The 27,245-nt window shown below is 53.8% G+C and overlaps 1 protein-coding gene across 1 annotated transcript; it reads left to right on the forward strand.

Annotated features, from left to right (window-relative positions):
- Nucleotides 1–4,589: 4,589 nt before the first annotated feature.
- RNASET2 (ribonuclease T2) lies at nt 4,590–26,203 on the forward strand. The gene is made up of 9 exons (XM_079148624.1): nt 4,590–4,802; nt 8,450–8,510; nt 11,763–11,815; nt 13,179–13,236; nt 15,549–15,619; nt 18,943–19,056; nt 22,285–22,330; nt 24,345–24,419; nt 25,600–26,203. The coding sequence occupies exons 1-9, from the start codon at nt 4,720–4,722 to the stop codon at nt 25,783–25,785; spliced, it is 747 nt and encodes a 248-aa protein (XP_079004750.1). The 5' UTR covers nt 4,590–4,719; the 3' UTR covers nt 25,786–26,203.
- Nucleotides 26,204–27,245: the final 1,042 nt, after the last annotated feature.

The following is a 27,245-nucleotide window of genomic DNA, read 5'->3' on the forward strand; positions in this document are numbered from 1 at the left end:
TATTCATAAAGCAGATGTGTTCATCTAAAGGAAAGCAGCTTGGATATATGGTCAAACGTCAAGTCTACATGGGCTTGCTTATTTTTCTTAAATAACTTTTTAAAACAGCTCAAGGGAACAGCCTTTTCCAATGCCCACGTGGGGGTGTGCACGAGTGTGCAGTGTCTGCTCACACGTGCATGTGTGTGAGTGATGCTCGGGTTTTCTCTTATTCTTTTTCAGAGTAACTATCCTTTTACGAGGAGTCAGAAGTATTACAGATAATAAGCTGATTTTAAGGTGAAACCATGGCGATAGCTTCTTGGCCCTATAGTACAAAATCTAACCTCAAAGAACAAAGGTAAGAATATATGGCTTTATTTCACATTTCAGAATATACCATTGGATTTGATTGATCCTATCTAATTCAAGACATTTCTTCCCTTCCAATTATTTAGTGACATTTTGAAGAAAAATTATACTGTGGGAAACACCTGACTGGTCTTTCCCTTTCCTTCCTGTCCCTGTTTTATCGTAGCCATGAGTCAGAATGAAATAATTCCACAAAATGTAGCACAGCAGCCAGGCCGAGCTGACAAGGATGGAAGTACCAGTGCAATAAGGAGAGAGAGGAGACGGCAGATGCACCGGGAGAAGGCCTCGCTCAGCACATCGGTAATTCAACTGCAGAGGAGCGTTCACGGTGACCCCAGAGGGATGACAAAGCTGTTAGAACCTGGCCCCCAGTTGGTGCAGCGAGGAGGGAGCCGCGTGGCTCCTCTCATCCCCTCTAAGACGCACGTCTAGAGCTAAGTCTCCAGCCTTCCCTCTGTCTCAGTGAAGGTCCCCAGCCTCTGAACTAGGGGAAGGAGGCAACACTGAGCTCTTCTAGGGACTGGGCACCATGGGGAAGGTGGCATCTTCTATTTTAATCACCACAACCCACTATGGAGAGTATTGCTTTCCTGTCCTACAAATGGGGAGCTGAGCTTCAGAGAAGGCAATTAGCTTACCAAGGGTCACACAGCTCAGTGGGAAAGGCTGAGCTTAACTCCACCTGCCTGCTCTTAACCACAGTGCTACCTCCGCTCCCTAAGGAGACTTCTCCCAAACCCCACGCCTTGCCACCAGATCAAGAGCACTATGTGCTCTGTCCCTCTGGTTTGCAGACCTCGTCTTGCTCATCTTGCCCAGGACAGGTGTTATGTTGGAAGGCATGCCTGGTATATGCTTAGAACCCGACTGGCAAGCTCTCCCGTCAGCTCTGGTTGGATGTTATTCCCGAAGCTCCCAGGGCCTGTTTTCTGAGAGCAGGCAAAGATATTGAGGAACGTGACGTTTTCAAACTTCCCACTCCAGTGTCCGACACGCTCGACTCTTCCACAGCCGAGTGTGTGCTAGTTGGCTTCTGGCAGTTCCCACCAACAGATGTTGCTCACACACACGCACCCTTCCGTTAGGTTTGTGCCGCCGTGTTTCTGGTCACACCACCCAGCTGGACTCTCCTGCAGGGAAAGCTTAGAGCCCTAGCCGTAAGTGCTTTCCTCTGGACAGACTCTGTGGCCTGCGCCAATCCTCACCCTCGATTTTCTCACCTGGTGTCCACACAAGTCCTACCTCCCCAGTCTTGGTAGACTCTAACAGACTGTGCCAGTCACTAGGTAGCTGATCTTCTGCAACGTGACCATAATGCTCTACTTGTGGGAGGGGACATTTCCTACTCCGGTGATGTCAGGTTTGGCATCTCACTTGTTTTGGCTGAAGGAATTTCAGCAAATGATTAAACATCAGAACTGACAAGTTTGGACCACCACGTGGTTCTACCATGGTTCAGCCCTTTCAATGGGCTGTAGACTCCTTCTGGGTTCAGAGTGAAAAAGACTATGGGCCACAGCAGCTCCTGAGTCAGGGGCAGCTGAGGGTCACCAGCATAGGACAAGCCTCACCAGATGGAAAACCAGCAGATGAATTTCCAAGCTTCACTGTTGCAGTCAATCAGAGACTTGGGAGATGTTACTGCCGTCAGTCTAGGAAAGATTGACACGGAACTGGAAACAAGGAATCAAAACTGAAAGCACCTTGCTCTATGGAGTCTCAACATTGAGTAAAGGACATTTGTCCATGGAAATGCCCATTGCAGCCTGTCCCTGCCCCCTCCAAGGACATGTTGCTGCACAAGCTAACTCTGCCTCTTAAACCTCATAATCTGTACCTTCCTGCACTGTGTTGTGGGAACCAGTAAAGTTCCCACCCTGGTTCCTGCCCGGCTCCCAGATGCCCTTGTTCTGTGAATGCTGGCCAGCTCCCAGAACTGTGTCCAACCTCCTCCTCTGCCGCCACTTTCTCTTCCTCTGCTTCTTTATTCCACATCTACTGAACACTCTGCATGGCACTCTGTTTAGGACCTTGCTAGGAGACATTATAGACAGATATCCCAGGTTCATCCAGGTTTGGGGGGATTGCAAGCTTACATAATTTGGAGTTCCCTCTAAAAAGAAAAATACAAAATTATGAATACAAAATGAGATACGGGTCTTGGATGGGCTCATGCAAGCAGGAGTGCTGAAGCTGAGACCTCACTCACTTCACGGTCCTGCACTTACTGGGGAAAGAGAGGGCGGTATGGGAAGAGGGCATGGAATTCTCAGGTGACGGAGTGAGCTACGTTGAGAATAAATGAGGTCACACAACAGGAAGCGGCTGGGTGGCTCCTTCAGAGTGGGAGGTGACACTGTTCAATTTTAACTGAGCCCCGTGATCCTGGACAACGGCAGAGGTAAAAAAACTTCTCACTCTCTGGGTTCTGGAAAATGGCTTGTTGCCAAGAATGTCCCTTCCTCATATGACCTAGATAAGAGGTACAGATGCCCCATGTCTCCCTGGCACAAGGCAGATGCTCACCCTCCCGGCTGGACTGCTGGTGCCCACTGTGAAGGGTGCGAAACCCCTGCTACCTGAACGTTGGTCAGGCTTTGCTCCCGCGGCCTCAGAACCTGGCTCAGCCTCCGCAGCAGAGCTGGCCCTCTTAGAGGAGGTGCGACTCAGGGTGAGGCTTCTCTGTCCCACAAAGTGAGTCCCCAGCCCCACAGTCTCCCTCTGCTCTACACAGAAGGCCCAGACCCCTTCTGTGGAGCCATTATCCCCTTAGCCCTATCCCGAACCCGAACCGTTAGCCCTAAACTTAACCCTAACACTAACCTCTCCACATCCAGATTTGGGTTTTGTTTGGTAGGGGTTAAAACAGGCTTCTCTGGGAAGATCTTAAACAGACAGGACGGTGGGTCAGGGGAAGCAGGATTCTGGGAAACATTTTGTCTTTAAAAGTGGGTATTATTAACCTAAAAGAAAGGGGAAGGAAGAGGACAGAACCACAGCACGTGCTTGTAGCTCAGAGGAAGGGGTCAGAGAAAAGGGAGCGAGAAGGGCAGGGAGGGCACAGGATCCTGGTCAGCAACCTGCAAGTGTCTTGCAGGTCATTTATTCAAGGAGCACCTACTATAAGCCATCACTGTGCTGGGCGACAGGGCTGCTGTGGTGGGCAAAGGACATGGGCCTTACTTTGCAGTCTAGAGGAAAAGACGAATGTTTACCAGATAATCACATACATCCTATTTCACACAGTTGGGGTGTTATTTCAACATGGAGGCCTGTAGGAAAGCAGACTGCCGGCCACTTGATTTAAAGTCACAGGGCCCTGTGGAAGCCACAGTCTTACTCAAAATGCACCTGTGATTGTCCACGAAGTAGTTGTGGGTGTTTTAGGGTCACAGGGCAGTGTGCCTGGGCTACGCTGGTGAGTGCAGAAACCCGGCAGCAGGGTCAGCAGGAAGAGGGCATGGGCGTGGCCCCTCTCCATGCAGGTGCTCACCCCTGCCTGTCATTCCCTGAGGGAGTACCCATCCCCCTGGCTTCAGCAGCTGATTTTTCCAGGCCTTGACACCAAGGGCTTCTTGCTGATGTCTCAGAGAGGCCATCCCAATTCCTGGTCTCTGGGACAGATGGACAGGGTTGCAGGTCAAGTGAGGGCCAGGACACACTAGCAGTGCTAGTGCCACTGTAGATAAAGGGGTGACTGAGAGTTTACAGGGAGTGACCCTCAGATCCCCGCCTATCTCGGGGAGGTCCCTGCAGAGGGAGGCCGCGAGAACCTGGGCACCCAGCGCTGTTTTTCAACGAAGAGGTCGCTGGCATCCGCGGGTGCAGGCTATGGCCCGCTCCACCAGTGGGTGGACGAGGGGACGCTGCTGCAGGTCGGCCTAGGGTCAAGGACGCGCCTCCGCTTTCCAGGGTGGCGAGTGGCCCGGGTTGCAAGCGAGAAGATGCGTCAGGTGGGGGCTGTGGGCGCCAGGGCCGCAGTGCTGCTCCGAGGTTGTGGCGTCGGTGCGTCCCGAGGCTCCCGGCGACGCTGCACAGGCCCTGCGGCGGAGGCCACCAAGCTAAACCAGGCGCGACGCCACTCTGGCCTCTGGGCCCGCTTGTGCCCTCAGGGCGGGGGCGTGGCGTCGGGCTTCGGGGCGTGTCCGCTAGGCAGGAGGGCGTGGTCAGGGCGCTGGGGGCGAGCCCTGGAGCTGGGCGTGGCCGTGGCCCCCGGACAGGTGGGCGTGGCGTCGGGAGAGCAGGTCCGCCCCCGGCGGGGCGGAAGCGCACTGGGCCGGGGCCGCGGGCGGCGTCCGACGGCTGGGGTCTCGAAACTGCGCGGAGGCGGGGCGCGGGCGCGGAGGGTCGTCGGAGGCGGAGGCCATGGCGCCCCGGGCCGTGCGCGGCGCGCTCCTGGGCTGGGGCCTGGCGCTGTGCTGCCTGTGGTGCGCGGGCGCGGGGTGGAGGTGAGTGCGCGGGCTGGGAGTGCGGCCGGGTGCCGGGCCGCCCTGCTCGACCTTCCGCTTTCGGTTCTGTGGCTCCGCTCGGCCGCCGGCCCTCGAGGCCTTTCTGTGGCTGCCGCCTGTGCCGCCGCTGTGGGTGCACCGGCCGTCGCGGCTACCTCAGACGACAACTCTGCAGCGGACGCCAACATCTGGAGACCACATTCTAAGCTTGTCCCTTCCGTGATGGTCGGGCTCATAGCTTTCATACTTGCACGGTAGAGGTGGAAAGCGGGGTTTTACCTTTAAGCCTCATTGGTGTGTAAGCATATGATTTAAGAGACAACTTTGTAGTTCAGTGTCTCCAGAAAGTGTTTTCTAAGAGCTACATTTGCATACTTTCTCACTTGCCTTAAGGAAGTAGTCCGTAGCTGTCCTAGGATGGGCAGCAGAAGTGCCACCTGCTAGTTGCTCTCTAGCCCTGTGCACCTGGAGCCCAGCGCTGCTCTAGCAGCACCCGCTCGCTGAGCTGGTATCAGGAGGGAGCATTAGAGGTACTGGAAGTGCTTGGAACAATTCCTTAATCAATGTGTGTTAACTGGAAACCTTACTCTGCATTACATGGCTCTCCCTGACCCTCACTGAACTCCTGCAGCTGATGTAATTTGCCCTGGTTTGGGAGAGCCCAGAGTTAATTCAGACCCCCAAGGCATTTCCCCAAGTACTAACTGAACTTGAAAAGGTGGGTCCTCTGCTAAGTGACTTTTTTTTTTTTTTTTTTTTTTTTTTTCTCCATGAGTCAGGTAGGTAGGAGGGAATATAGCTCTTGCCTGGGTGATGGATGGAGATTTTGCTACAAATGTTATATATGTTCCAAATCTTGCTGGGTTTATTGTGAGCTTTCCTTCCTGGAAACTGCTTCCCCTTGCAGCCTCAGGTTTTAGCACCAGGGACCCCGAGGGCCTGACCCCTCAAACACCCAGTTCAGTCCCACACTGCAGTTCATCTCTTTGCTACAGAGAGCGTGCATCATCAGTTCATGTACACCATAATTGTGAATTCTCTGTTCAGCAGTACACAATTATTTACAAAACCTTGTGAGATTGGAGTTTTGGGATGAAACTAGATTCTCTGCTTCACCAATTCCTTTCTGGGTTCTTGTCTGTCAAATTTGAGGAACAAAATCCGTGGACAGTAATGGAAGGGAAGAATAAACAGAGTAGAATTTATTTAAGTGAGAAGCGATGAGACTCAAGCAGCGTGGGAGGGGCCAGGTGACAGGAAAATCCACTTTGGTGTGCCAGCTTCAGGGCTTATCTGGTTTGGGGGGGTTATGAACATAGACTACAATCTATGTCAAACAGGCTTTGAAAAATCATCAAGGCTATTGGTTGTGTCCTTTAGCCTGGGTTTTAAGCCTTCCTTTGACTCCCATTTGGGTTCACTTCCACCTTCTATTTTCCTGCCTCTCTGGGACACAGGTTTGGCAGGAGTGTTCCCACAAATAGTCTTTTACATTTGAAAAACACCTTGATGATGCTCATTAATATTTTTACTGGTTAGCCTCTTGGCGTGGTCTCTGCCTTTGAATGAGACCTAAACTGGAATCCATTGCCTGACCATTTCTAAGTGGATTCTTAACCATACACTTTTGCAGATTTGATGGTGAGGAGGAATTATCCTTAGCTCCCTGAGTTCCGGGATGTGGTCTGTGAAAAGGGTCACTAAAATCTCTTCAGGGTAACATAGGTTCCTCTTACCCACATTATTCTGGAACTGCGTTTCTCATACAGATAACTTGCTAAGGAATGTGACATGTCCTGTCCACTTAAACCAGCGGGGCTGCAGGTGAATTGCTTCTAGGAAAAGAAGGTGTGTGGAGGTCAGCAGAGTGGGCCTGGTCTATAGAATCAGTGCCTTAACCTCGCGTTCCCACCACTCACATCTGTCCACCCCTCCCATGAGGACGGAGCAGCTGATTCACTTCACTTTGATCTTCTAACATCTCACTTGTTCTGAATTGACTGTCAGCTTGACTGCTGACCTTTTTCCATTTATATTTTTGCCAGCTGCCACTTTCTGCCTTGACCCCTGGAATGTTGAGCCTTGTGAATATGGTCACAGGCCTTACGATGGTGCATTCCGTAATGTAGCAAGATACCTGTGGCAGCTTCTTAGGAGGAAAAGGCTCACTCGGCTCTCAGTTCTGGAGGTTCAAGGGCGTGGCTCCAGCGTCCCCTCAGCCCCCGTGAGGCCCTCATGGCGTGGAAGTGGGCACAGAGGCACTGGCCAGACAGGAAGCAGAGAGAGTGAAAGGGGCCAGCTCCAGCCTTCCTCACAGCCCTTATCCCTTCCCAGGTGACCCTCCTTTTAAAGGTCCCGCTGCCTCCCTGCAGGGCCCCCCTGGAAACCAGGTTTCCAACACAAGTTTCAGGGGGACAAACCATGGCAGGTCTCCTACTGAAGAGCTCAGAGTAGGAAAGCTTGCAATTTCGCATCCCCTCTAGTCAGAATTGGGCGAGCTTCAGTTTTCAAACTAAGGGAATTTGGTGTGTGAACATGTTCTAAGTGACACACGATTGGGGCTTATGGAAAGCTCTGTCCTTGTCCCCGCTGCCAGCATCAAGGACATGGTTTTGAGAAAAAGGAAGACATGTTATTGCTTTGTTAGCAAAGAAGCACAGGGGCCTCCTGTCCCAGAGGCTGCGATTCTGCCCCTCAGCAGGAACAGGAGGCTTTTAGAGAGGTGACTTGAAGGCCACGTGTTTCTCTGTGGGAGTTGTAATTCACTTGTTGATTTGGGATATGGTCATTTCTGAGATCTTTCTGGTGCCATCCCCAAAGCTGGGTTACTTCTTCCTGTGGTGGGTGTGTGCTCAGGGCAGGGAATTGCCTAGGATGGGGAGGGGCGGGAATCCTGTGTCCCCTGGGATTAGGGCTGGGAGAGATTAGGGAGGAGCAGGGAGAGAGGAGAAAGAAATCTGTCCATTCCAAAAATGAGTGGCAGAGTAGCCAGGGCTTGCATTCAAGGCGTAAGGTGGACACTTCCAGACGCAGTCCACGTACTGCCTTCCAGGTAGCCCATGATGGAGCGCAGCGGGTATGGGCACTGCAGAGGCCTTGCTCCAGGTGGCAGGCATGACGTGCTGTGCACAGGCTCTTGGTCACTGTAGTGGCTCTGAAGTAGCACCTCTGATCACATGTCATGAATTCTGCAGAGCAGCAAGTGAATCTAAACCCTGACTGGAGTAGAGACGGTAAGTAGCCTTATGCTAGTTCAAGTTGCGTTTTGTTGTTACATGAATTATGAAAGGATACCCGACTGTCAGGACGTTTGGATTCACAAGTGCATCTGAGGGTTTCTGAACAGCCCACACAGCCGCAGGAGAAAGGTGCTTCAGGCCCAGTTTGCTCCCCTGAGGTGGGACCCTCCTGGCTCGCCCTGCCTGTCCTCTTATGCGGTGTGCTTTGCCATGTGTGTGCCACCATGCATGGTTTCCTGCACTGCACTTTGCCGTCCTCTGTGGCTGGGCACTCCAGGAGGTAGGGACTTTGTTCCTGAACCTTGTCCCTAGTCCCATGAGTACTCAGTGTTGAATCAGTGGATGGATGAATTAATATTTCTGTAACTTTGAAAATGTTACTGAAAACTAAATATCTTGTTTTCACAGTGGTAGCCACGAATGGAAGAAACTCATTCTGAGACCAACACTGGCCCCCAACGGGTGTGAGGTGAGCTTTTTTTCTGTTTTAATGGCCTCTTTATCCAGTGCACCCTGGAGAATTGGTTCGCTGCATGTGACCCACCTCGGATGCTTCTGGCTGACCAACCTCCACCCTCCTTCCTGCCCCATGGTGGGGCCTGGAGCCGCTCAGCAGACCTGTGCCTGCCAGCGGGACACTTGCCAGAGGAGGGCTGCGTGTTAGTGTCCAAGGGCAGCTGCGGTAACCAGAGTCACAGTGGGGTGGCTTAGAACCTCAGACATGCATTCACTGTAGTTCTGGAGGCTGGAAATTGAAGCTCAGGCATGGGTAGGGCTGGTTCCTTCCAGAGGACTGCGAGGGAGAGTTGCTCCAGGCTGTCCTAGCTTCTGGTAGGGCCGTGGTCCGCAGTGTCCTCGGCTCATGGTGCAGCTTCTCAGTGTGCCCACCTTCTTGGGGCATTCTCTAACCTTCTGAGTCTACCAGCAGCTGGATTTAGGGTCCCCCTAATTGAGCATGACCTCAATCTGATTACATCTGCAAAGACCTTTCTGTTAAGTAAGGTCACAGTTAGAGCAACAGACAGGGATGTGTCTTTTTGGGGACATGATCAGGTTGGCTTGTCTCCCTCCTTCCGTGTTACTGGAAGCTGGTAAAGTGCCCTCTGTGCGGGAGGGAGCTGAAACCGAGGACTGCTGCTCTCTGCTCTGAACAGCACCAGCAGCACCTTCTCCTGGCTTGGCCGCTCTGTCTGAGGCTCTGTCTACTTTGGGTCTTGGGTTCCTTCCGGGTGTCTGTGTCAAGCCACTTCCTGTTGGAGTGCCACCAGCTGGGGCCCTGGTCCCACAGTCCCTGCCTGGCCAGTCCCTCTGTGTGGACCATTTAGGAGGTGCATTCTGTTGGTCACTGCACAGTTACCAGAGTTCTATTGATTCGCCAAGCCGGCACTAACTTGAAGGATGGTGTCCCGAACCTGGTCTGGAGGGTTTTACATTCGGGGCCTCTTGGTCATGCAAGGAAGAAGTGCCTGCGCTGTCCGTGTACTTCCCCTGTGCCTGCCCTGCCGGGGCCAGCAGGGCCAGCAGGCCTTGTGCTGGGCTTCAGCTTCCTTGTAGATCTATCTGTTGATAAGTGAAAAGCGAGCTTTCCCTTGTTATCACCCAGTGACGCGGACACTCTTTCCTGGCCGTGACTCTGTGGTTGAGACTGCTCTGGTCTCAGCTTTCCTCTCCCCTGAGGCGTCCCGTCTCCTCCAGTGCAGTCCCACCCCTCCTGTAGCCCAGGGTGGGACGGAGTTGTGATGAGGGTGCAGGGCACAGGGTTGGGCTGACTGGAGTCTGGTCTGCACTGTGGGGCAAGGAATTGCTGATGACCTTGGCTCCTACTGCAGGGCCTGCCTGCAAGGCCAGCAGTAGAGGATCTGCCCGGGGACCTGGGTGTTGGCCGGGACCTGGGTGTTGGCCGTGTAGAGGAATGTGGGTGCTCCCTTGGGGGGCGTGGCACATACACCAGGAGTGGCTTCTTGCCCTGAGGCTGTAGAAGTGAGATTAATAGAAACCAGCGACCAGCAGAATGTCATCTTAGGCATCGATTCTAGCAGGGGGCATGGTGAGGAAGGCTTGTGCTCGCCGTCCAGGTTCTCCTGAGCGAGGCATGCTCATGGCTGTGCTGGGACTGTGTTGTAGCCGCCAGTGTCCTGAGTGCTTGCTGAGTGGTCCCAGTGACCTCCACGTGGGGCGGCGCCAAGACCCCATGTGGAGCTCCTAGTGTAACAGGGTCCCACTTCCACGGCTTTAAACGCCGGCCCGGGCTGCTCGGGGACCACTGCAAGCGATTTTTAGAATGGACGTGTTTCAATTCTCCTGCCTCTCTCCCTGGCTCCTCCCTAATCCCAGGGGGGACACAGGATTCCCCTTCTTTTCCCCATCCTAGGCAGTTCCCTGGGCCTTGAGGAACACCTACCACAGGGAGAAGTAACCCAGTCTTGGGGATGGCACCAGAAGATCTCATAAATGACCGTCTCCCAGATCAACAAGTGAAACTACAACTCCCACACGTGGACCGTGGCCTTTGAGTCACTCTCTGTTGATGAAGTCCCCTTGTAAGCACAGCCTTTGGTACGAGAGTCCTCTGTGCTTCTCCTGCTAGCAAAGCAATAAACCTATCTCTTTTTCCTTTTTCTCAAAACCATGTCCTGGTTATTGAATTGGCACTGGGGACAGGACAGAGCTTTTGACAACACAAGAAAGACCTGTTTGGTAATATTATTGGATTGACATTGGGGACAAGGACCTAGTTTTGAGGAAAAGGAAAAAGAAGGTTTATTGCTTTGCTAACAAAGGAGAAGCACAGGGGACTCCTGTCCCAGAGGCTGTGATTCTGCCCATCAGCACGAACAGGTTTTCAGAGAAAATGAGATTAGGGAGGAGAGATCAGGAAGGAGAAGATCAGGGGAAAGAAGGTCAGGGAGGAGAAGGTTGGGAAAAAGAAAAAAGATGTAAGTTTCAAAGTGACAAGGGATTTAGTCAAAGCATCAGGCGAAGCCCTGTTACCCTTGGGCTGGACCTGAGATCTCGTGTATTGGTCATGTAACCCAGATAACTTCCTTGCCGTTGATTGTAGCAGCACTCCATCTTGGCTGATGCACGAGTTCTAAGGAGGTTTTGTTATGCTGAGTTTTTTGGGTTTTTTTTTTGGTACCTGGGACTGAACTCTGGATCACTCCACCACTGAGCCACACCCCCAGCCCTATTTTGTGTTTTATTTAGAGACAGGGTCTCACTGAGTTGCTTAGTGCCTCACTTTTGCTGAGACTGGCTTTGAACTGACCATCCTCCTGCCTCAGCCACCAGAGGGATTACAGGTGTGCACCACTGCGCCTGGCTTATGCAGAGATTTTCTCAGCTGTGTTTTTTCATCTTTCTTATTAAGGTTGAGGATATCCTCCTGTTTTCACCTTCGTTGTGTGTTGGCTTCATATTTTCAATACTTATCACTTTACCTGTGTATGTTTACTTGGGAGGGAGCATGAATGTAAGGGTAATGGAAAGAACAGAAATAGTTTTTCATTTGGTTCATGAAGTCCTTTGCCAAGATTGGCTTGGAGCGTGCAGCCCTGATTTAGCTCCTCCACGGTGGTCTGGCAGCGAGCTTGCTGCAGATCAGCACTGGGTGTACCTCATGTTAGCAGCGTGCCTGTGCCTTGTTCCTGTACACTGGTGACAGTAGGGGTGCTATCTGTGCTTCCACAATGAACCAATCATCCCGTGTCTTCCTCCCCAGGAAGCTGACAGCTGTCGGAACTCTCTGGATTACTGGACGATACACGGGCTATGGCAAGTATCCATCACAGTAGGGGGTGGGGGGGCGGGATAGTCGGCCGCAGCAGCTGACTTGGATTCCATCTGCCGAGTCTTCACAGCTGCACCTGATGTTGTTAGGAGTGTACACAGTGGGCCAGAACTTTATCTAAAACGTCTTTAGTCTTTCTAACATAACCCTGATTCTGTGGCTTAGTTCTGTTTGGGTGGACTATTAGCTCTCTGTTTTAAACATGTGCTAAGGGGTTCTAGGTACATTTTAGGCTCCCCAGATTTTAATTGTATCTCATTCATCTTTGGGCTCATTATAAACAAACATGAGAATAAATGAGTGTGTGAGCCACGGATGGAGACTGAGAGACCCACATTCTTCTTGCTGCATGGCTCTGCCTGTGGTTCTGGTTTTGCCTGCCGTCTGCTGGCACTGCTGCGTGTGCACACGCCTGTCACCTCAGTCACGCTCCTTCGCTGGGCCTGGCAGGGGTCAGCTGCTCCAGGGGAGGTCCGGGCCGCTGACTCTGCCTCTCTTTCCTCACTGCTTGGGCACCGGGGTTAGGGAACAAATGAGTGGGACCTAGGTACTTGCTTCTGGTTCCAGGTTCTCCCAGCTCTCCGGAACACCAGCGCGCCAGCCTTCGGCACCTGGGCACTCCTTGGACTTTGCTAGCTGTCCTCTTCCACCCTCGATGCCTCCATGTGGCTGCTTCCTTTCTGAGCCTTTCTGAGCCTGAGAATAACCTGCTAGGCTTTTCTCCTGCTGGTGGGCGGGGGTGCTGGTTTCTGCAGCTGGGCATCCTTGGCTGTGCAGGGCTCCCAGGGGTCTTAGGAGTCAGCACAGGACCTCATGAACCAGGCTGCACCCAAGCATGTGCGTTATGTGTCCAGAGCCAACTTGTCCTGGTAGAATATAACAGAATCGCAGGACGCGTGAGTCTGTACCAGGAAGTGACGTCGGAGGCCAACCTGGCCAGGCCCCTGAGAGCCTGCCGTTCGTGCCACCTCGCTGAGGGACACAGGCTGTTCTCACGCTGCATTTGGGGATGCCCAGGCCCGGGTCAGACCCCTAAGAACCCCCCTGCTAGAAGACAGCTGGGGAGGGGCCACTCCAAAGTGCCCTACTGGGTAGTTCATCTTGCTTCCTTTTGGTGAAAAGCACGTTATTCCTGGGTGTTTTTTTAACACTCTTTCCTCTTCAGAAATGACTCAGACTGGTGTCTTGGCATTCTTTGTTAAATGGCTTGTTGGGGTAAGGAATTCCCAGATAGAATTTCTGTCTCTGTTCTCTGCAGACTTTAATGTGTGTGTTCTAGTGTCATGTAGAAGCCATTCGACCAAGGCTGATCTTTCTTGTTTTGTGTCCTTTCATCTGGATCACAAGGCCTGACAAAGCGGAAGAATGCAATCGATCGTGGCACTTCAATGTAGACGAGATTAAGGTATGAACTCTATAATTATATTTCTGCTGTAAAGCATTGAACAGCATCAACTCTTCTTCTCAGGTCTGCCTTCAAAGTCACGTTTGAGACTCCAGGGTTGCGAATGTGTCCAATAGCATGGAACTGGGTGATGATACCAGTCCCAGTGATCCTCCCAGTGCTGGAAATAACCTCGTAGATTAAACGGAAGCCGCCCGTCTCCCCCTGGGCCCTGGGTCTGAGCCACTGCAGCAGCGAGCATGGGAAGGTGTTCAGGCAGAGCAGGGCCCTGGCTGCTCGTGCCTGGATGCTCACTGCCAGCCCCAGTTAGTCTCCGGTCCCCAGGCTCCTGGGCGGGGGCTGCCTGGGCCTGGTTGGCACAGGATGTGGCATGTCAGCTCCAGGCAGCTGTGGCTTAGGGAGCATGCACATGTATTACCCAGGCTGGTGGCTCTAGGTTTGTAAGCGTCGACCGAGAACAGGAGACAGTGCACATTCCAGCACAGAACTCCTGGTAAAGAGCGGGTGGGTGGGGGTGCAGTTCACCAGCACCGGCCCGGAGAGCTGAGGCCCTTCTGATGCCTGAGAAGAGCAGAACCTGCCCGACTCATGCATTGGTCTTTGCGTGGGGGCCTGCCTGGACATGTGCCTGTAGTCGGGCACATGTCGAGGTAGCCAGGTGGGTGGTGGGGCAAAGAAGGCCTGACATGTGGGCCTGACGTTCAGAGGGCCCGTAGAGACAGGCAGAGAAGGGCAGGTTGATGGAGACCGGTTCTCCATTCTGGGTCCACAAAAGGAAGGCAGAAAAGCCTGTGGATCGAGGGCCTGCCCGGGGCATCCGGTGGGCACACCCTGCTGCAGTGTGTCCCAAACTAAAGTGGCCTAGCTTGAGCAGTAAGTTACATTGTCACCCTGTGTCTTCCCAGGGGGCTGATGGCGGCTGAAGACAGGTTGAGTAGGGGTAGCAGGTGGGAGTTTATTTTTTGTTTTTATTTTTTATATTTTTTGGATGGGGCACTTAACCATTGAGCCACATCCCCAGCCCTTTTTATTTTTTAATTTTGAGACAGGGTCTCACTGAGTTGCTTAGGGCCTTGCTAAGTTGCTAAGGCTGGCTTTGAACTTGGGGTCCTCCCACCTCAGCCAACCCAGCCACTGGGATTATGGGCCTAGGCCACCGTGCCTGACAGAGGGAGCTGTCCTACTGCTGGGCAGCTCGAGGGAGGAGGGGGCCAGACGGTGTGCAGTGCACAAGGTGCAGGGAGGCCAGTTGCTGGAGGGCCGATGGGGACTGAGGGTCGTGTTGGGAAATGGGAGAAAGCAGTTACCCTCAGTTTGTTTATAGGCCTTTTTATTGGTGAAAAACAACATTTTTGGTTTAATAGATGTACAGAAATTGAAAAAAGCACCCAAACCCTGTTGGATTTGGTGTAATCAACTGCATAGTGCAGGAGGGCTGAGGCTCAGACCAGCTCAGACCAGCCCTTCTCTGCAATGAGAGTCTGATTGTTTTGAAAGGCATTATGTTTAGAGCAGTTTTCTGTTTACAGATAAACTGGATGGCAAGTGCAGACTGACATTTCTGTAACATTTCTGTCAGCGTGTTGCCCTCGTTATGACTGACAGACCAGCAGTGATTATTATTAGTAAAAGTCACAGCTGCCTTCAGGTTCACTCCTTGTGCTGTACAGTTTTACGGGTTTCCATGAGGCCTGAAGACACATGTCCCCCACACAGTCATCCAGAGTAGTTTCTAAAAACCCCATGTCCCCTTGTCCCTCCCTCCCCCTTTCTCTCCTCCCCTGAGGCCCTGGCCACCGCTGACCTCATTCCTTTTCAGGCTGGGGATGAAGCCTGGTGGTAGAGCCCTTGCCTCGTGGGCACAGGCCCTGGGTCAGTCGCCAGCACTGCAGGAAAGCAAAAAACAACTACAGTAGCTCTTTGGGGAAACTCTACCTTTTCCAGAGTGTCATGTGGTTGGAATCACACGTTCGCAGCCTTTTTGAACAGGCTTCATGCACTTACCAACATGCCCTCAGGTGCCTCCTGGCTTTTCCTGGTTTGATGTCTTGCTTCTTTTCAGTGCTGAATGCTCTTCCACGGTCTGGATGCACCTGCGTGGCCTTTTGTCTATCGGAGCTTGTATTTGCACATGCAGTTGTATGGTTGCTCAGATTTTACTCCTGCATGTGTCTTAAGAAACACTTGGTGCAGAATGATTGCAGAATGACTTCACTCACTTAAGTGTTATAAATAAGCACAGCTTGCCTTCTGAGTTTTGTGTTTGTCAGGTCTTGCGTAGGCTGTTTTATTTATCTTTCTGTTATGTGTAGGATCTCATGCCGGACATGAAGATCTACTGGCCTGATGTCATTCACCCATCTTCCAACCGCACCCAGTTCTGGTAGGTGGCAGCCGTCCCACCTGGCTGGGAGCCGCTTGTGCGTTCCAGGTGGAAGCTCTGTGGGCTGCGCAGGGAACAGGGGCAGCTCCTGTCTTCTGAGGTTGAGATGTGGGAACAGCTTGATATGGAGGGGACTCTGTTAGGCCAGTTTGGGTGGCTTTCTCCAGTGGAGAAGAGGGAGGGCCAGCAGAGAAGACCTTAGAACTGTGTGCTCTTTCATTCACTACTTGTTTTAAACTTTTGTCTACTGAGTTAAAATAAATCAAGTACTTGCATGTCTAGTCCAAATTAGACAGGAGTGACTTTCTCAGGGGTGGTGATGTTCTCTTGAACTACGTTTGAAAAGAAGACATACCTAGAGATGATGCCCTCACCCATGTCCATGGAGTAGAGAGTGTGGGACCCTTGCCTGGGGCCGAGTTCACGGACGCCTGCCCCAGCCTCAGCCTTGCAGGCACGGAGCTTCTGTGAGCTCACACCTGCCACACCAGGCGTGTGCGCCCCGGGCAGCAGTGCTGCAGCCAGCTCGGGATGGCTTCTGAAATCATTGCTTTTTAAAAAGATAAAATTGACTTTCCTTTTATTTGCATATTAACTGAAGGCAATTCTTTTTTTTCTCCAACATCTTTTTCTAATAGGAGAACTTACGATTCAGATTATAACTGATCTTTCCCAGAAAGATTCATCTAGCTGAGAAATATTTTCATGGATGATTTTCAGGGGAAAAAAGAAAAGCTGAGTTTAGCGAAAGGCTTTTTGGAATAAATGAAAGAGATAATCCCTCGGGCTGACCAGCATTCAACCTGACCTTCACTGGACAGTGTGAATTGGGACTCACGGAGCCACTCCCAGGGAAAGTTTGGTTGATGAGTAGCTCAGCTCAGCACTTGTTCTGCATAGGCTATGTTCTAGGAAACGGCTTCAAAATAGATCATGAGCGTCATGAGTTGAAGTAGGGGAACAGGAGAAAATCTCTGCCTGTCATTTCAGTGTATTTCAAATGATGAATCTGGTAACTGTGCTGGTTAGTTTTCAGGTACTATAGCAAATACCTGAGAGAATCAACTTAAAAAGAGAAAAGGTTTATTTTGGCTGGTGGTTTGGGAGACTTTAGTCCATGGTTACTTGGTCCCAGTGGCTTTGGGCCTTTGGTGGCATAGTATAGTACAAAATAAATCAGCAAACACAGGTAAAGACAGCCTTTTAAACTGTCTGGTCCCTGATGCTTAGGCACAACAGCTTGGGCAAAGTATGTGGCACTTCAGTGCTGTGGCACAGACAGGCTGCTTCACCGTCCTTCAAGCGGGGTAGTGAAGTCAGACGCTCAGCTCTCTGTTCTGAACAGGGCAGCCATGACGGTGGCAGCAGCCCACTGTCCAGAGCTCCCGGCACACACGGAGAGGAGGACCTGACCGTGGGCCCCGCCCCGCTGTCCAGAGCTCCCGGCGCACTCGGAGGGGAGGCGCGCTCCTGTCGGCCTCCCGAGGCCCCATGTCCCCGCCGGGCTCGTCATCTATCAGGTGGTCCCCAGCACTCCACAGGGAAGCGCCCGGGAGGGAGGCTCCTGCAGGAACGTGGCGAGCCCACCCAGTCTGACGCGTGCAGGAGGGCGTCCTGGAATTTCTCGCTTGGTGTTGGAGATGGTTGCTAAGATTAGCACCGTGACGAGTATCTGTAACAGCCCTCTACACAGTAAGGGTTCTTGTTTGGTTTTCTGATTCCTGTAAGAAAACGAATGAGATTTAGGTCACAACTTGGCCGCAAAGCCAGCTTCCCATGGGCTGTGTCGGGCCTGAGTGGCGCCTGAGGGGTGGGTGCCTCTCATCGCTGACAGGCAGGTGACAGTGGAGACATTAACCCCTGGCCCTGCTCTGCCCTCCGTGGGCCAGCTAGGGCATCTCCAAGGAGAGAGCAGCACCCAAGTCACCTGGGATTGCTAACTGACCCCTTCAATGGTAATTTAAAAAGGTCCAGTTGTAAATGATGTGATTAACGTTTTGAGCTACATTAACGTCAGTATTTTAACATATTCTTACCTCCAACATCTGTTGAGTCAAGCTTGCTTGAAGGTAATAGTGGTTGACTTTTCCAGCATTAATAGTCAACGTACTGTGTGCTGGCCACTATTTCTGCTTGTGTGAATGTGCTCTGCGTTCTTCTTTGCTCCCCACAGCATTCCTGTGAACGGGTCCTAGATTATTCTGTCACTCTGGCTACATTGCAGTAAACTCTTCAGTCTCCCTTGTCTGTTCTGTGGAATATAGAGAGTTATGGGATAATTTGCCTGGAAACTTCTAGATGAAGAGGCCTGTCATTTGCCTGTACTCACCCTTTCTGTGTTCGGCTTCCATACATTTCTCAGGTCCAATATCTACTGCAGTTCTTTAAAGCTTGTGCTGTAGATGAATCTTACCATGAATGAATGCACAGATTGTGCTTTTGGAGGACTGCATGTTAAGTGCTTTCTCAGTGGCTGCATAAGCCTTATGTATTAAGGCCTAATGAGTTGACCCCTGATAAGCCGGGAAACCCGGCACCGCTTTGTCTTCCCATGCTAACACTCTTGTATCTGAACTGTCACGTTGCCAGCTGTCCTGAAGGTGGGTGGGTGTTTTGATTAGCGGTTGATTGGATGGCAGTGTGGTGTGAAGGGCCCCGACCTTGGAGTCGAGATGGGTTCAAGTGCAGGCTGTGGGACAACCTGGTCCTGTGACCTTCAGCAAGGGACCTGGCCCCTCAGTATTCAGTTGCCTATCGCTAAGCGGGCAGTAGTCCTCTGCCCTTAGCACTGTGAGAAGCAAGCCAAGCGGGCGAGCGGTAGTAGACCAAGTGGAACCTGAGGAGCTGGCAGCAGCCACGTGTCTCTGCAGCACATTGCTGTCAGGCTCCTCGGTGGTCATCGTCCTATCCTGTGGCAGGGACGCGTGGACTGCAATGATCAGTGGTGGCCGAGAGGGGCCTGCGCGAGGCGTCCCTCGGTGCTTGGCCTCGTGCCTTCCTGGCACCCGGCGTAGGAGCGGCTATGCCACTGTCTAGAACTGCCCGTCCGCGCCACGGACGGCTGGGAGGGCGTCTCGACGGTGGCATTGCTTTCCTTGGCTTTGGACGCTCTACCGAGCAAGCGGGGGCGAGCTGCTGAGTGGTGGGACATGGAGGCACAGCAGGTGCCCTTGGGGGTCGTCCCGTTTCTGGACCCTTGTCCCAAGTGCCGGGGAAGTGGCGCCAGCATTGTAGACGCCGTTTGCCTTCCTGTTGGCGAGGGCAACGGCGAGCCCCGCGTGCTGGGTGCTGGGAGCATGTCTCAACCCCGCTCCGAACCCCAGGAAGCACGAGTGGGAGAAGCACGGCACCTGTGCGGCCCAGCTGGACGCCCTCAACTCCGAGAGGAAGTACTTCGGGAAGAGCCTGGCCCTGTACAAGCAGGTGGACCTCAACAGGTGGGTGCATTCCCCGCAGGCCCTAGCCCAGGGCCTGAGGGCCAGGGTCAGTGTGGAGATGGCTTGGGCTTGGGCAGCGTCCCTGGGCTCTGACCTGCTGTGGCGTGGCCGGTCAGCCATGCTGGGGGTGGCGAGCTGCAGAGCCCTAGCCCTGCCAGCGGTTCTGCCCGAGCAGCCGTTTCCCCAGCGCCCCACTGAGGCTGCAGCCTGTGGGACTGGAGCAGGCAGGAGAAGTGGCCAGTGTCCTCGAGCCCTGGAATGCCCAAGCCTTCAGAACGTGCCCCTGCCTGCCCCGCCTCCTTTCTGGAGACAGGGAGTGTGCTGCCACCAGGCAGGAGCCAGGGAGCTTGTAGGAGGCCTGTCCTTCCGGGGCCGGTCGCCTGCTCATGGCCAGCCTGGTCACTGAGAGCTCTGGGTCAGCCCTGCCCTTCCCATCTAGATATTATTTACTGTCCCTTATTGCAAGTGACCACAATAAGCCAGGGAACATGTTTTAAAAAGGGTCAGGACAGCGAGGGGGGTTGGCGTGGGGGCCTGGCCTGCAGTGGGCCGCACGTGCTGCCCCTGAGAGAACACCCCAGTGGTGGAGGGGGCAGGGCCTCCCCAGCAGGGTCAGTGCCCTTCTCACAGACCCCAGGGAGCTGGCCAGAGCCCGTGTGAGGACACGGGGAGCGGCACCGCCATGGGGCCAAGCTGGCGTCAGGTGCCGGATCTCGCTGCACCGCGTCTCTGGCTTCACGACCTCCAGACCGGGGGCGATGCGCGTGTGTTGACTACAGAGAAGGAGACGCGGGGAGGTGACGGGGTCTGCACTGCTGCTTGCCTCCGCCAGGGCGGTCTTCCTCAGGTGAGCAGCGCCCCAGGAGCCTTCCCTGCTCCGCTGTGTTCAAGTGCACAGATCGGATCTGCTTAGCAGACGAGTAAGCCTCCCCTGGCCCTGTGGACAGCGCGCTGCTTCCTCAGCCTGAGGGCATCCACGAGCCACGGTCACCATCTCAAACAGACCATTTCCTGTGTCGGGGGATGACAGATAGCTGGAATTTGAATCGGTGGGCCAGGCCCAGGATGGGCGGGGAGGCCAGGCACATGGAAGAGGACCCTGTGGAGGAGTTTGAAGACGCTGGCTGCAGAGCACAAGGTTCTAAGCGAGCACTTGGCTGGGAAGTGTGGTCATCTGCCTCCTGGGATCGCCGTCTGTCACCAGGTGGATGGCTGGGTTGCCTCCACTCTTAAAATCCGCAGCATCGGGCGCATTCATTAGGAGACACCTCACCCGCAACACACTGCAGTCCTGTGTGCTTTGAGTTGTGTACATTGTCTGTTTGACCTCTAGGCTTTGCTTAGAGGAAGCAGTGTTCTCTGCGGTGAGAACAAGACCCATGGGAACATTTTCTCACCCACAATGTCGATAATGAGTACCTCAGAGCCACGTGAGAGGTGTCTGGGACACGCTGCTGGAGCTCGGGAGAGCTGTGACTGGAGAGACGCTGTCTTGGCCAAAGACTGACAGAGTGGTCCCATTCAGGGGCAAGGGCATCTGCACAGGACTCCAGCCCCGAGTCTGCCAGCAGGTGCCCTGGTGTGAGCCGAGGCTAGCTCTGCACCCAGGGCTTATCCAGCCAAACAGAAGAAGGAGAATGAGTAGGTATTGGTCAAGGTTGCAAGGCATCTGAGCAGCTAAGTAGTGACTTCCTGCAGCTGTGGAAGTGCAGTAGCTTTGTGCACATCCACGTTGGCAGAGGTGAAGCCCTGGAATCTCGGGTCACTGCCAGGTCGAGCGCAGGCTGTGCCTGGGCAACCCTGCCGAGGAAGAGCTGTGCAGGGAGCACGGTGCTCGCGGACAGGCAGAGAGCAGCCATGGCAGGGTCGCTTGCTTCCCAGTTTCTCCAAGGAAAATCCAAGATTCTTAGAATGCATAAAATTATGCAGTCAAAATCTAAAACAAGAACCTTTTCTTTTATCACACCATTGCAAATTATCTTTTCATTATAGGATGTAAGCAAGTTATCATGAACTGTAGGCAGGTATTTTTGTTTTGTTTTATTTTGGTACCACGGATTAAACTCAGTCACTTCATCGCTGACCACATCCCCAGCCCTTTTTATATTTTGCTTCGAGACAGGGTCTTCCTAAGTTGCTGAAGCTGGCCTTGAACTCCCGATCCTCCTGCCTCAGCCTCTGAGCCACTGGGATTACCAGCGAGGCCACGGTGCCCAGCTCTGTAGGCAGTTTTTGATTCACTGTCACATGAGGACAGCAGATGCGAAGCTGCAGAACACCTGTGGGGGTGACATGAGTACCTGCAGGCGGAGACCTGGGTGGACGCCCACTGCTGACCGTGCACAGGAGACCCAGCACAGCGCATCGCCCATCCTTCTCTTGGTGCCTTATTTCCGTGATCACCTGTGTCTGGAGGGCACTCCCAGTAGGATAGAACCTGAGCCACAGAAGTCCCGACCGCTCCCATGACGCCTTTAAAATGCAAGAGCAAGGTGAAGCTAATTGCAACAACATCTTATTTAACTCAGTTTGCCTAAGAGATCATCATTGCAACTCCCAATGAGTATCTTTAATACTCTATGCTTTTTATTTGTTGATTGGATGCTGACGGCCAGTGCAGACCAGGAGTGTTTCCGTGGGCTGGGGCTTTTCTAGGGCCTCAAGGACCCTTGCCTGCCACCGTTTCCTGCTTGCTCTAGGCACAGTGCAACTGGCTGAGGACAAGTCAGGCCCTAGGGGCTGCCTTAGGCGTGCCAGCCCGAGACTGCGCTGTGCCTACATGGCTCAGTCCACTAGGTGGCTCTCTAATCGGCTCTCTGCAGTGGTGCATTGGGCTTGATTCAAGGCAAACAGGCATGTGACGTATTTGAAGACTTGGCCAGATGCAGTTTTCAGGGATAAGCCTGGATTCCAAAAGTCTGTCACTGACCATCTTTAGAACAGGTGCCCTCCTGGGAGGCTGTGTTTTGGGCCACATGGGAGGAGTAGGGGACCCAGGCCCAGGAGCGGGTGGCACTGCAGAGCCCCTGCAGCGGTGTTCTGCAGGGCTGGCTTCCTGAAGGCCAGATGGAAAGCACCTGTCCTGAGGGTGAGAGGGGTTGGGGCAGCAGCACCGGATGCCCTCCTGCCTGAAGTCACAGGCAAAACATGCCCTCCTGTGTGAGTGCCTTAATTCTCTCAGTGAACTGAGCTTGCTTTCTCCATCTGACTTTGTCTCCTTCATTTCAGCATGCTCCTGAAGTTTGGGATCAAACCTTCCATCAATTACTACCACGTGAGTGTGACCTTTGTGTCTGACCTGAGCACACCTGCCCAGGACACCTGTCGCCTGTCCCGTGAGCCAGTCGGGGTGTAGAGTGACCCAGCACAACACCTCTCCCTTTCATTCTCACTAGCTTCCCGTGATTGTCTTTGCTTGGCACTCTGCGTGTGAGTGACGGCTGCGTAGACCTGTGGTTCAGAAGCATCGAGGCCTGTGCTCAGTATTGGTGTGCTACAGTCTACAGGGCGGGTGGGGTGGAATTCGAGTTTGAAAAAGGGACATCCATTTTACAGTATGTTTGAAGAAAAAGCCTTCTTTCATGCTGGAACTGTGTGATGTGGAAACTGAAGCGTGGCCAGATCCGATGGGTGGGAAGGGCTCAGAAACTGGAGCTGGCCATTCTCAGTGCTGGCCGTCCCCTTGGACAGTTTTATCAGCCTGCTGCGCATGCTCTGCTAGGGGCTGCTGTGGTCCATGGTGCACCACGCGGGTCAGAGTGGCTCAGCTCTGCGTAGCTGCAGCAGAGACAGATGCGGCACCGCAGAGACGGAAGTGCCACCTGGGTGTTTACAAACAGCTTCCGACTCTTGCTTCAGGGCAGATTCTTGAGGACCTGGTGTGTTTCTGGGGGTGGATTTTAAATCAGGGTGAGTGGCCCGACGGGTTGGGGCTAGGCCTGCACCCTGAGCAGTCGTTTTGGCCTCTGCTCTTGTGGTGTCTGCCAGACTGGAGACGTTGTCCCAGTTCTCTGTCCCCCTCCATGGGGCCTGCGGGCTTGAGGGAGGTGCGGCTGCTGCCCCTCAGAGTCCTCCCTGCCCAGGCAGTGGCCTGGCCCCTTCGGTCCTGCTCTGGACTCGGGTTCACGTAGACAAGAGCGCTGGGATGTAGGTTTTTGCCCAGGACTTGGGGTTCACAGACCCACCCAAGTCGTGGGAGCAGCACTGGCCCCCGTTTGCTGGCCCGTGAGCTCTGGGTGCTCTGTAAGGTGTGGGAAACGCAGCAGTGGCCCTGGGGTCCCAACTGTGAGGGCGAGTCTGGTTGGCAGGCCCTGAGCACGCATCTGTTTGGTAGGAAACCGGTGCGCCGGAGCCCCGGGAGAACTGACCGGGAGCTCCCTAGGAAAGGTGTTCACACGCCCCAGTGCCCCGTGAGCTGGGAAGGAGTGTCCCCAGGGGAAGGGCCCAGGGGAGCGCTGTGCATGAGAGCAGATGGCCCCTGGGGACCTGGGAACAAGCGCACCAGGAGGGCTGCAGAGCTGGGAGCCACATCCTGCCGCTTCTCAGCTGCATGGAGCTGGGGAGATCCAGAGAGGCCGCCCTCCTGGGAGGCTGTACCGTGGGGGAGGCTGGGGCACGGGGTGGAGTGACTGGATCCAGCCTGGACAGTTTGAACTTTATTTCTCTGCAAGGTTCAGAAGGAGAGCAGAGGGAGAAGGAGGCCGTGAGCGGGGAAGGAAGAAGGCACCCACACAGGCAGGGGAGGGCCACAGGGGAGGACGGCAGGGCAGGGCTTGGCGCAGGGTTGGGTGCTCGATGAGGCTCCAAGCGCAGAGTGCAGAGGGCAGGATGGCTCCGGAGGCGTGGCTCCCCAGGGAGACTGCAGGAGAGAGGTGGGGTGAGGTGCCCCGTGTGGGGCGGAGACAGAGGGGGTCAGGCGCTTGTAGCTGTGAGTTGGAAGTGGTTACTATGGAGGGGAAGAGGTTTGCAGAGTGGACGGGGCTGGAGAGCTTGGGGCCTCAGAAGATGGACAGGAGCTGGCTTCAAGGGGCTGTGGTCTGGGCATTTCAGGAGGGTGTCCGTGGAGGAGAGGCTGGGCTGGGCACAGAGGGCGACCGGAGGGGAGTCAGCTCAGTGTAGAGAGGACTAGTGGTCGGAGGCCAGGTCCACCACATCCTCCCCTCGGGAGCGGTGGGAGCTCTCCGAGGACGAGGCCAGAACCCACTGTTCTGGACGCGCATTGTGCTCCGCATGCTCCGGGACCTTTCCTGTTGGGGCTTCATTTCTAATACACCTTTGTTTAATGTCAGATTGCAGATTTTAAAGACGCCCTCACCAGAGTCTATGGAGTGGTACCTAAGATCCAGTGCCTGCCACCAAAACAGGTCAGGAGTGCTGTGCTTTCTCTTCCTGGCTCTCCTTGCCGAGATGACGAGGGTGCTTTCCCGATGGAATCTCTGGGGCTGGAGTTGCACTGTGCACGTGTGTGTGTGTGTACATGCGTGTGCACCATGGGCATGTGCTGTGGGCACTAGGCCTGTGCACATGTGCACACGTGTCTGTAGGGTGTGTGTGCACAGGAGTGTGGAGATAACCCGTGTTACCTCGTGCTGTCTAGGGTAGGGCTGGTCCTCTTTCCACATAGCCCTGACGAGACAGAGGTACCTGTGGTGCAGGAGGGTGGAGTGTGGATGTTTTAGTCAGCTATTCGCTGCTGTGACTAAATGATCTGACCAGCACAACTGTAGAGGAGGAAAGGTTTATCTGAGGCTCACGGTTGCAGAGGGCTCAGTCCACAGAAGGCTGGCTCCATCCTCGGGGCTCCAGGTGAGGCAGGACATCAGGGCAGAAGAGCGTGGCAGAGGGAAGCAGCTCACATGATGATCAGGAAGCAGAGAGAGAGGGACTCCACTCTCCAGATACAAAATATATACCAAGCCACACCCCAAGTCCAGCCTCCTCCGGCCACACCTACCACTTCAGTTAATCCCATAGGGGATTAATTCACTGATTGGGTTAAGACTGACAACCCAATCATTTCTCTGAACCTTCCTGCCCTGTCTCACGTGAGCTTTTGGGGGACACCTCACATCCAAACCATAACAGCGGAGAAGGAGGGAGGAATCTTACTAAGTTAAATAGCCCTAGATTTTTGTGTTGCTAATCGTAATCATTTTAATTGCAGCTTTCTGTCAGGTTTATAGACAAAGTCGTAGTTTCCTTCTCAGCTGAAGGATCCTTTCAGCACTAGGTGGTGTGTCCCAGCACCATGCTGTGCGTGTGTGTGCTCTTGGTCTCCATGCCCCCAGGTTCCTTCCAAGCCGAGAGCATCTTCCTTCCCAGACACTGCCAGCTGGTGGAGGCCTGAGCCTCTGCCGAGCCAGGCTGCCCGCAGCAGAGGCACCTGGGCTGCCTGTCCCCTGTGCTCACCAGCCTTCCTCTGCTCACAGGGCTTTGCTCCCAATCTGGCGCCTGCTTTGGTCACCAGTCACTTCTAAAGCTTCGGGAGCCTAAACCGCGATGACGGATCTTGGACCTAAAGCGCCTGCCGCTTTTCGTTTCTAGGGTGCGCAGGTGCAGACCATTGGCCAGATCGAGCTCTGCTTCACCAAGGAGGACTTGCACTTGCGAAACTGCAGCGAGCCGGGCGAGCAGGAGGCGCGGCTGGCCAAGGGGGCCGCAGCACGGGGCATGGCAGTCTGCGAGTATGGCCCCGTCTTCTACCCGCCTCCAGCAGAGACCCAGCATTGATCCCGTTTGGAAATACTCTGTTTTACAAAGAAGAGATTCACAAATTACAGCTCTCTGAACATGATTCCAAAGCCTTTTAAAGTGTGCTCTGTTTTTCCTTCAGTGTCTGTGGAGTGATTTTGTCCCTGCCTGGTCACTGGGGCTCTGGGCTCCTTTTCTGTGAGCTTAGCATCTGCAGATGAGGTTATACTGGGTCTTGTTTCCCATCAGAAGGACCAGCAGGCTCAAGCCACTGATAAGTGTTTAGAAATGTAAGCGTAGCCCAGCATAGTGCCCCATCCTTCAGCCATGAGTTCTAGAACCTTGAGATGCCCCTTCCTCAGAGAGGGTGCTGCTGCCCCACATCGGAATCTTGGCCTGTGACCTGACTGTGGCATGGATCTCCTGGTGTGTGCTATTAAAACTGCCTTCTGCCTGACATTCTGCTGGTCTGTCTCTTTTGATATTTTTTTCTGTTTATCTTTTTTTATTTTACAATTTTTGTTTGTTCTTATCAGTCATACATGACAGCAGAACGTGTTTTGATGTGTCATGCACATCACACTTCTCGTTGCTCTGATTGTAGATGATGTAGACTCACATTGGTCGTGTTTTCGTGAACATAGGAAAGTGATGTCCCATTCATTCTACTGTCTTCCTATCCCCATTCCCCCCGACCCTTCATTCCCCTTTGTCTGATCCAAAGTACTTCTATTCTTCCCTTCCCCCTACCCCTTATTGTGAGTTAGCATCTGCATATCAAGAGAACATGTGGCCTTTGGTTTTGGGGACTGGCTTATTTCACTGAGCATGATAGTCCCCAGTTCCATCCACCCACCAGCAAATGCCATCTTTTCATTTCTCTTTCTGGCCGAGTAGTATTCCATTGTGTGTCTACACCACAGATGCTTTTCCTGAGTCATAGAGGACCCTGGAGCTAGACCCGGGGAGGTGAGAGGAGTAGATGTGTGGAAGCAGAGGGAAGGTGCCATCAGCAGAGATGGGCAGAGACCTGCGGGCCCTGGAGTACACCCTGCCTAACCCTGGCCGCCTGCACGCCCAAGCGTCTCTGCGCCTTGGACGCGGGTGTGGCCCCTGCTTAGGGTGCCCTTCCCACTGCAAGGCAGAGCCTCCGGCCAGGCTGTGACCCCAGCTCCTCCTGGGGCGTTAGCATTGCCAGCTGTGGTGTCCTCAGAGCTGGATGCGGTTTCTGCGAAAGCTCGTCCTGGCCCGTCAGTGGACGCCACCCGTCCGCCCCGCCCAGGAAACCTGAGTGGGGCTTCTTGTCGACCCACCTCAGCTGTAAGCAGCACTTCCCGTCCCCTCCGTTGCTCCTGCCCGTGGCTGGCTTGCTCAGCGCCTCAGTCCCGACTAGGGCCACACAGGCCCGGCCAGCCTCTCCCACCGCTCTGCTTTCCTCTTGGAGCTCGCGTGGGAGTGGGGGGGACAGGCAATAGTGGGGGAAAATAAAAGCGAATAGA

Source organism: Sciurus vulgaris, assembly GCF_902686455.1.
Source record: "Sciurus vulgaris genome assembly, chromosome: 7".
Taxonomy (NCBI): domain Eukaryota; kingdom Metazoa; phylum Chordata; class Mammalia; order Rodentia; family Sciuridae; genus Sciurus; species Sciurus vulgaris.

Excerpts from the sequence above, each read along its gene's own strand:
- RNASET2 (XM_079148624.1), top strand. The coding sequence starts at position 4,720 with ATGGCGCCCCGGGCCGTGCGCGGCGCGCTCCTGGGCTGGGGCCTGGCG. Across the intron at positions 4,803-8,449 it reads TGCGCGGGCGCGGGGTGGAG|TGGTAGCCACGAATGGAAGA; the intron begins GTGAGTGCGCGG and ends TTGTTTTCACAG. Across the intron at positions 22,331-24,344 it reads CTTCCATCAATTACTACCAC|ATTGCAGATTTTAAAGACGC; the intron begins GTGAGTGTGACC and ends GTTTAATGTCAG.